General features: G+C 47.2%; 1 protein-coding gene across 1 annotated transcript; it reads left to right on the forward strand.

The window, feature by feature from the left end:
* Position 1: 1 nt before the first annotated feature.
* Positions 2-10003, forward strand: LOC100541941 (somatomedin-B and thrombospondin type-1 domain-containing protein-like; the record flags this gene model as incomplete). The annotated part of the gene is made up of 5 exons (XM_010722509.3): positions 2-86; positions 2293-2487; positions 3397-3475; positions 4595-4771; positions 9589-10003. Coding segments are annotated over 5 exons (654 nt in total), but the record flags the coding sequence as incomplete, so codon positions are not given.
* Positions 10004-10005: the final 2 nt, after the last annotated feature.

The following is a 10005-nucleotide window of genomic DNA, read 5'->3' on the forward strand; positions in this document are numbered from 1 at the left end:
CGACGGCTCCTACGGGCCGTGCTACTGCGACCAGGCGTGCGAGCACACCCTCGACTGCTGCCACGATTACTCCCAGGCCTGCCCAGGTGAGCAGAAAGCCGTAGCTGTGCCTCTCGGAGTGCGACCGCGGGTGGGCTGGAGCCGGCTGCATCCTTGTGACGGCACCGAGGGCTGCAGGGTGCGCTCTGAGACGGCTCGACTGGGTGCCCGGGAGGGGTAAGCGGAGCGTTATTTTAGCGAGCGGAGCCATCCCGTATTCTTTTCCCACAGACAGCATCCTTACGGAACCCTATCCGCTTACATAATTTTTTTTTGGTCTTTGTTTTTTCTGTTGTTGTTCTTTAATCTGAATAGCTGCGCTTTCGCGCAGTTTGCTTCAGGCAGCTGTTCCCGTGGTTCAGTTGCCTTTCTAATGAGAAAACTGATAGTTCAGCCCAAAGTCTATGACAGCAACGGCTGGCGGCTCTGCAGACCGCTGCTGAGCACTGCAGGGCAGCGGTGCCCGTGGGATCCTAAACACGCGTAGTCCCGGGGCAGCGGTGCCGCCTGTGCCTCCTGGTACCGCTCTGACAGCGCAGCCGCTACCCGCAGGAGCCCACGGCGTGCTTCGCCCTTGTCACAGAATAGCGGTGAGACCCGCGGCCGCACGCACGAGGAAGTGGCGAAGGGCACCGGGCGCTCTCCCCGCCGCCGCCGCGCTCTGTCCCGGCACTGAGCTCGGTGCTGCCGCCCGGTGGCGATCTCGCGGTACTGCAGAGCCGCGCTCGGGGCTGTGCGCGGGGACGGCGTCCGGTCGCTTCGCCTGAGTCCGTCTTGCAGCCTGGCCTTCTTTACGGAGCTCCTTTATCAAATGGGTTTTAAAGCAGAATATTATGGTGTTTACGTTAATGTCTGAAGCCAAGAGGAACTGAAAAGAGTGGAAGGTTCCAAATAAATAGGATTACGAGAGGATGATAAGGTTGGGCAGCATACAAGCCGTGGCACAGGCTTTTTTTGTAGCACATTGCTGCATCTTAGTTAGAGAATTGCTTTCATTCTTAATCCTTGAATGGATTTAAAAAGAACCCTTATAGTGTCCTTGGGTGGAGAAAAGCAGGTGTTTGAAAGATCTTCCTAAAGTTTCTGAAGGCAAGTTGTGGTTTTGAATGAGGTTAATGCAGTAATTAGGGGTTATCTGCGTACCGTGGGGGAGCACGTGGAGGTATAAGGGTCGAGCTGCTCAGGAATGCTGCTGTGTGTGGGAGATTGAAGCGGTGATGCCGCAGACCTGCCAGATCCATGCACCAGCCCTGCTGAAGTCAAACGCCCTTAGTGCTGCTGTGTTGCGTTACTGCACAGTGGCTCACTGCAGTCATGAAGTACAGGAATGCAAGGAGTGGGGCTGCAGCTGATGGAGAATATATAGGAGATATGAGGGAACTTTCCAGAAGAAGCCCATTTGACTTGAGGAACTCAAAAGACATCTTGGGCAGCTCAAGAATTCCTGTGGCCATGTGGCACAACACTGCTTTCCACCCCCTGTGTCCAGTGGTGCATGCTGACAGCTACCCGAGATAAAGTGAATATAGGCCACCCAAATATGTGGGAAAGCAAGATCATAGTGAGGTCTCAGCTTCTCTGCACTCGTGTGCTCCTGTTACTGTTCTCATTCGGGCAAGGAAGATTGAGTTGTGAGACACAGTTAATTACAGAAGGCATGTGAGGCTGCGCCGCCGCTGATGGCAGCCAGGAGCTCCTGTGCTGGCCAAGCACTGCTGCTAGGGCATCCAGCCAGGGTCCTGCCAGGAGAAGGAATGATGCCAGCACAGCCAGGGTTGGAATGCTGCTCTCCTTTTGCCTTCTGCTCAGTCAGGACAGATGGTACAGTTCACCGATGAAGAGTGGACAGAGAAGCAGTGAAATGTTTTGGCAATTTTGTCTCAGGTAATCTTTTGCTGTAATAATGAATGTGTGGTTGAGCATCCACAGAACTGTTGTCAGTAGTGTTGTCAGGACAGTGAAGGTGGGGGGGGACGGACCCCACTGTCTCTCTATGCTCCTGTGGCCACTGAAGAGCTTGATGCATTCACCCCTGCTCTTGCTCATGATCCTTTGATTCAGTCTAATACAAAACATTCTCAGTTCCCCAGTGCACTGAAGCTCACAGCAATATAGCAGGAGTTGAGTGGCCCCATGCAGCCTGGACTACTTTGGTTGGCTGGAGCTTCTGGGAACAGACCTACCAGCACAGCTGGGAAAACAGGAAAACTCATTTCTATAACGTTCCACACTCTTTGTTTCTGACTCCTCTAGTTATCCCCTGCGTTGTATCTCAGTGGAGTGCCTGGAGTGGCTGTGCAGAGCCTTGCAAGACCACATACCGTGTTCGGAGGAGGCACGTCATCCAGGAGCCCCGGAATGGAGGAGAGACGTGTCCTGCCCTGGAGGAGAGGGCTGGCTGCGTGGAGTACTGGACTGAGCAAGGAACAGAGTGTAAACAGTCCCTGAGTAAGTCCTCTGAAAATGTAAGTGCCTTGGTAACAGAGGAAGGCTTGTTTGGGCCAGCAGATTTGGTACTTTATTTGAAAAGAGTTGTTTTCAAACACTGTCATATTTGCTCTGGGTCTGTCTGGTGGGACTGAGAACTGAGCTCTTTACTCAGAGGTGTAGAGATATCCTTCCTGGGACAATACTTAAAAATAGTTCCTGCCATTTACTGTGGTCTGGTGTATTTCAAAAGTGAAATATTACAGACCTGTCATGATCTCACAAGGGTAAATGTCTGGTACTTTTGATAGAGTTGGTAGATTAATGATGGTTTAAAACTTCTGGAAGTGTGTGTTGAATGCTATTTTTTTAATTAATGAGTCATCTGCAAAAAGCCATGAAGGAGCAATACCCATCAAAGGCAAGGTATGGCCTTTTCCCTTGGAGCAGGATACATGCAGGGGAAACCTCCTGCTATTTTCTGGAGGAAAGGTCTGATTTCTGTTTGTTCAGGTTGATTTTTCATGACACACCTTTACTGATTTTTTTGAAAGAACTGCCTGTGATTTTTTGCTGCTTATTTTTGGGTCAAAATCCGTCCAGTCTGGAATTTAGCTACAACTGCCTTTGTCAAACCTGTTGCATTGATGCCAATGGTAAATATTGCCTCCTCCTCTGTCTTTGGGTGTGCCTGATAAGAAGGCTCACACTACTCAAGCAAAAATCTGGCAACAGTACAGATTTTCTTTTCAATGAAATGGTTGGTGGGAGCCAATAGTATGAAAATACAGGGTTGTATTTGTTTTTATCTCCTGCCAAAGATAAAACCAAGTGACATTAAAGGCCCATCTCCGCTGTTTTGCAGACATTGACGGCCTCAGTGTGGTGTAACCACTTACACTGTGTACTCTTTCTCTTTGATATATGCAGTCCCTGCGTTAATAACAACAGGAGGGTTTGGAAAAGCAAGGAAAAAAAGAGCTGCAGCTGATGGCAGTGAAAGAGTGGGGTAAGTTGGTGGCTCAGCACAGAAGCACAGTCATACTCTACCTTGAACATTTATCTGCAGCTTTGGGCCTGGCTTCCTGCTGATAAGAACCAGCATCTCTCCCCAGAACAGGGCACTTTACAAGGGCAAGGTGCTGCCCTCTTCTCAGCAGCAGCGATGTCCACAGGGAGCCTGGAAGCTGTGAGTCTGCCTTGCTGTAAGGCTGGTAGACTGATGCCATAAAGAAAGGTTGTGTGATCAGAAAACCAAAGACAGTCACTTCAGCTCTTGTCAGTGTCCAGTTTGAGTGCTCAGTGCTTGTCTTCTCTATCTTTACACAGTAGGATGTCTGGCAAGGAGCTTTTGGAAGTTGCATGTCTGTGGTTAGTGATACTGCTTGAAAAGATTCCTAACCAAAGACCATAGTTAATGTTTATACATGCATCTTTACTGTAAGTTTACACTGTATATGTACTACACAGTTTAAGAAGCAGTAGACTTCGATGGGAAGAATCACCAAACGTGAAGCAACAGCCCCTCTAGAAGAGAGTGCTGTCAGAATGTAGGTACTGGAGTGTGATGTGTCTGTTCAGCAGTCCTCACTATGATGAAACTTCTTTGTAACCTCTTTAACCAACGTATGTCCAGCACTCGTCTTTTCTCCTTAGGAGAGTCATTTACCAGCTGGACCTTGTGGGTCCTTATTATGAGAGAGCAGTGTGTATTCCTAATCCAGAGTTTCTTTTCTGTCTAAATATGTTGTTAAGGTTTGGTGTGGACAGGTGTCATGGATTAGAAATGTTATGGCCGTTGTTGGACTCTGAGGGTTCACGCTGAGCCCCAGTGGGGCTGTGAGGGTTGCTGGCTTGGGGAATTGTGCCTTGGTATCAGAAGTGGAAACGGGGCTGTTTGCATGGATCTATGTGCAAGGAGTAAGTTTTCAGGAAACAGAATCTGCTACCTCATTGCATGGGAAACTCATCCTTCTGCCACTTCAGCTCCTTTGGGCTGCCTGTTTCTGCTGTTCGTTTGTTTCTAATTAACGATGTGTGGTCGCTAAATTTACTCTGGCTCTTCCAGTGCTGCAGAAGGCTCTAACCTGGTTATGAAGCTAACTCTCGATGGTTATTTTGGCTGCAGGTACTGCGTGGAGTTCCAGCTTGTGGCCATCACGCAGGGCTGCCTGCACAGTCACCACTCATACACTCACTGGATGCAGTATCTCAGGGAGGGCCACACTGTCTGTGTGGAGTGTCAGCACCCGGCTTTAGACTCTGAGAGTCTGCATTGCTATGGGGATGGCAGTGGAAGCCAAAGGTAAGAGTTTGGGTTTCTTTTTTCAAGTTGAATTTTTCATTCTCCCCCCTCGATCTGCTTGTCCCAGTTTCATAATGTGCTTTGTTCAGCGCTCTGAGCACTGCCCATGTATTAGCTGGTGATCCTTGCTGCATACTGTGAGTTAGACCAGAAATCTTCTAATCGTTTTCTTGCAGAAGAGTAAAGTATTAAACCAGTGGCAGAGCCAGGACTGGAAAGTTCTGCACTTAGCCTGCAAAATCTCACAGACTTTTAAGTGGAACAGTTGTGAGTTGGTGTTTTCTTTAGTGGTGGTGTCTTAAAAGTACTTCAGCCATACCTCTAAGGTTAACAGTCCTATCAGGTCAGTCTAATAAACAAAATTTGTCAGTGATTTTTTAAGAACTGGGGATTTTGTTTCTACAAATGACTCTTAGTGAGTACTTCTGGCAAGTGGTAGCTGGCTTAGGGGCTTGGGCTAAGTGCTGGCACCTGCTCTTGGATGGTAGCACTGTTAAATCTCTGCTCTTTCAGCATCCTTTCCCTGGAAAGCTGAGGAAGCTTTGGGGTGATTAATGGGGAGCACCCAAGGTGTACAGATTGGATGGACTTCAGTGAAGGTGAAGGGAATGGCTTGAAGCTGTGACACATCTGTGGCAGAACCAGCAGCAGAGGAATCCTGAGTCCACAGCCTCTGCTGTGGTCTCTGGAGTCACAGCTTCTGCACTGCTTTTATCCTGATAGATACAATTCTCTGAGATAAAATGCTCTTCGAATTTAACTCCCTTCTAACTGTGTTAGAGGCATTCTATGAAACTACAAAACAGCCTGTGCTGACGTTACTTGTCACTGTGTTGAGGAATGTTTTTAAAATGTATACAGAAGTTGAAATAAGCACGTTCATTTGAATTAGGAACTCTAAACTGAGTCTGTTAGGGTTTATGCACAGAAAGTATTGCGCTTGCAGGACTACCAGTAAGGCTTTTTTATCAGGGTGTTTCGGGCTTTTAGTAAGAGGAATTCATATTGGACTCTTCCTTCCTTGCCTCAGCTTGTTGTGTACAAAGGTTCCAAAAGCTTTTTAGACAAAGAAGAAACAAAAACTTATTGGTGTGGCTAGGAAAGTTTCTTACTTGCATTCAATCTGAACGTTATTTTAAACGATTGCAGTAATGTTATTTTACTGAAGTTCTGGAGCCAGAAAGGAACATCAGATTAATTGAAATAAAAAATACATTCAGGAATTCATTTCCTCTCAGGGCTGCAGAAAGAGAAAGCTTGGCAAATGAAAATGCCTATCTGGTGAACAGCACTGTACATGGAGTAGAAGCACTAAGAAAATGTGATGGTGTGGATCACAGCGATCTGATCCATGTTGGCAGGCTGAAGGCTGGAGATGGGCAGTGGTAATGGTGACTGGTTTACTGACTTCAGTGAACCAAGACTCAGCCCATGGCTCAGCAGCTGGTTTGAATCCACTCCAACAAAGCAAAGCCTAGGAATTGTTCCTGTAGGCATAGGTTATAGGCATGTGAAAACCAGCAGGGAAAACAGCTTTCGATACAGTAAGCTTTCACCTCTGCAGTGTTACTGCCTATAATATCAAATGAGCTAATCTCTGTGGCATTTTCTAGGCAGGTATGAGCTCTCTGTGTGCCAAGCTGACGTGATGTGTGCGTTTACTTAAGTTCATTACCGAGGTAGCAATGTAAGCTTGCAGAACAGGCAGTGCTGGTGAGGCTGACACGGGCAGTGGACAAAGCTCAAAGCTCTGCAGAAAATAATGGAGATGCATTTCATGGCTCCTTGACCTGGCAGAGCTGGGCAGTTTGGTCAGAGGTGAGTGGGCAGCTGGCAACTGGGATATGAGTGATGTCTCCACTCTGCAGCTTCCTTCTGCTGTGTGGCGCGTGAAGCCTCCCTTCCCTTTCACTACTGGATTTCTACTAGATAACCTCCATGACACAGTCTGGTGTTCTTCAACACTATATGACTTTATTACAATGGTGGATCAAGTTGGTTCTTTGCTAGGGGTGGATATCTCGCTTGGTTTACTTGATATCACATCCTAAGTATTTAACATAGGTGTTCTTTATATGAACAGAACTAACCCATAATTAGTTTCTAGAAATAATATGCTTTTTTTACCAGGTTACTTGGTGGAAAAAAACTGACCTCCGTGGTCTCTTAGAAGAAACTGGACTCTTGGTGAGGACAGCCATTGATTGGGATGAGGGAAGTGTCTGTGAAAAGGTTTCTGCCTTCGATTAGAGTAAGTGGGCATAGCTGAGCATGCAGCGTTGGCGTGGAGTGGTGCTCTGAAGGTCGCATGGTGAGAGCATAGGCTGGGATTTGCTGGAGAACAGAAGCACGATGCTTGGAAAGAACAGCGAAAGAAGATGGGAAGGCAACTGCTGCCCTGAGAAAAAAGGTGATGGGAGGTCAAAGCTGATGCCGGCACCTAGGATGCAGTGTGCTGCATGTGTGAGTGCACTTAGATCTGCTCCTGAGTCCCTGACTGCTTGCTCAGTTCACCCTCATTTGGAATTTTTGCCTGTGCATCTCTACTGGTCACCTTTCCAGGGAGCCAGGGGCAGCTTGCTGGTGACCTCAGAGCAAGTGTGTGTGGCTGGCCTGTGCCATAGCACTGCCCTGTTGGGCTGTGCAGTGTTGCACATACAGCTGCTGCTGTCACACCCACGCCGTGCCTGTGCTCTGCTCTGCTCACGCTGTTGGTTCAGCAGCTTGTGCCAGCATTTAGTTCACTGAGATATTGTTCCAAGAGTGACTCTCAGGAAGGAAAACATCTGACAAGAGTTTAAAATAAACTCGGCAATGCTGGTATATTTTGATGAGTATTTCCTAATTATCATCTTGTGTCTAAGTAGAGTCTGGCTTATAAATGCATCAAAATGAAGAGAGATGTCTGTGCCTTCCACCTGTCCTGTACTGTGTAGAGGTTAGTTCTACTGTTGTGAAATGGGTGCAAGCTCAGGAGTTTCCCATGTTTCTGATTTGTGGTCAGATTTTTATGGCCACCAGATGAGGATAAGGTGGGATAATTCAGTAGCTCCGATTGGCTTTTTCCTTCTGGAAGGTTATGAGATAAACAAGGTGGAGCATTAAACCTGGAAATTGTTAATTTTGCATCATATTCTGAAAGATCTACAAATAAAGCCCAGAGCAGCAGACTTGACATCTGTGAAATTGTTACTCAGCCTGTGTTGAGGCGGATCAGCTGCTCTTCATCATCTGGAGCAAGCTGTGGTGGTGGTAGCACGTAAACATCCATCCGGACTGCAGTAGTTTATGTCATGCTTGTTGGGCGGGGGGAGAAAGAGAGAGGATGGATGTAATTTATAAAGTCATTATCTGCCTTCCCCACCAGCCAGACTGGAGTTGGCAAGCTTAGCTGGTGTGTTTAAGCAGTAAAGCCTTTTAAAGGTAAAGCTGCAGCCCAGAGTTTTGAAAGGTATGGGACTGTCCTGTGTGCAGCCTGCTTTATCGGGGAGCTTAATCCTCCCTCTGTGGATTCTGGTATTTTGAAATGACCTTAAGCCAGTAGAAAAATACAGTGAGCCTTTTTCCAACCATGTGTGATGCATAAAACCCTGCTCTGGAGCATGACATCTCATTAAACTAAGGGCAGAGTTAGCCATGTGGAGCTACAGTAGTAATTCCAGTTTTCAGAACTGTAAAACAAGTTAGGGATCTGTTTGGCTGTTCTGCTGGCAGCCCTCTGCACAGGGCATGAGGTGGTATCAAACTGTGGTATCTGTGCATCTCCAAAGGGCAATGTTGAGACACACAGGTGGGAGGAATTCCTTTAAACCACTGCGCCATCGATTTGAGGAAGGAACACACTGTGTGTGTTTCTTGTACTCTGGCTGCTCACGGAGATGAATTTTGCAGGTCTCATGTTCAAATCCAGGTCTATGTGCTCATAAGGCAGTAAGTATCTTAATAAAGCCTGTGCTGCTGCTGCTTGCAGTGAACTTGTGCTACAGAAAAATTTCTGTGGTTCTCTGGCCAACATTTCTTCTGCAGCCACCGATTGTGACAAATAGCCTGTGGATCTGCTTGGTTGTTTTAATAGGATATTTCTCTGTTCAGTTCAGGTCGAGGTATTGATGGACTGCCTGAAGGAAAAGTGTTGTGGTTTGAGTTTTTTAACTTTTTTTTTCATCTTCTCCTTAAGAGACCTGTCAGTAAGCTTGTTCCAACAAATGAAGCTCTGATACCTTTATCTAGCTGAATCAGGAAGTTGTGTTAGTGTACAGCTCCTAGGAAGACAGAAAAGCTTCAGCAGGTGTTCCACTGACATGGTTACCCAGGGATGCTCATGTCCCTGCTCACACAGACCTGTGCTGGGGGTTACATGCTGGGAATACTCCGTATCTCCTTGGCTATGGATGGCAACAGAGCTCTGCCTGCTGAGGGGAGGCATGGTGTTAACAAAGAAAAGCACTGATTTTGCCCACTCTGCAACCTAACAACTGTTTCAGTACAGCAGTAACAGGGATGTGGGATCATTTTGTGAATGGTTGCATGCAATGATGGATGCCTTGCAGATTGTTTCTCTGACTCCTTTTGGGTTTAACACCCACGCTGTGTGCTGCTTTGGCTGGTTGTGGTCTGCTTCGTGTTATTGTAACCCTGTGGGGGGTCACTGCAGATACTTCTTTACAGCAGCAGAAGTGAAGAATTGAGTCCATGAAGTGAAAATTGGTGTTAGCAACATAAATGGAACTTACTAGGTGATCTGCTTTGCTTGAACGAGTGCCTTCCTGCTGTGAGAGTGCAGCAGGCTGACTTTCTCCCTCATGCTTCTGTTTCAGGAATCAGCTGTTGCACTGGCAGGCAGTGGGGAACCCTCGATGCAGTGGAACGTGGAAGAGAATTCGCCAGCTGGACGCTTGCTCCTGTCCTTCTGTTCACAGCTTCTTGTTCATCTAACTCCTGACAGTCCCAGCAAGTGAGCACTGTGACGGCTCGTCTGGCACAAAAATGCAGTAGTAACCATAACCAAAACAATGGCTTCTCCACAGCAGAGGCTGTGCTGCTTACTTTCAAAAGTTTGCTGTCTGCTCTGGGTCATGCTGAATGCTATACTCTGCAGTTTCCAAAGAAATCAGGCTGGCTGTGAAGTGCCAGTCTCTGTATATCCATTCCTATAGCCTCTTCTGCCTGAGAGAAGCCTTTCTGGCCCCAGTGACTTCTTTCAAATCACCCCTCCTTCACATAAGAAAACAGGA

This window comes from Meleagris gallopavo, chromosome 22 (assembly GCF_000146605.3).
Source record: "Meleagris gallopavo isolate NT-WF06-2002-E0010 breed Aviagen turkey brand Nicholas breeding stock chromosome 22, Turkey_5.1, whole genome shotgun sequence".
In the NCBI taxonomy this organism is placed as follows: Eukaryota; Metazoa; Chordata; class Aves; order Galliformes; family Phasianidae; genus Meleagris; species Meleagris gallopavo.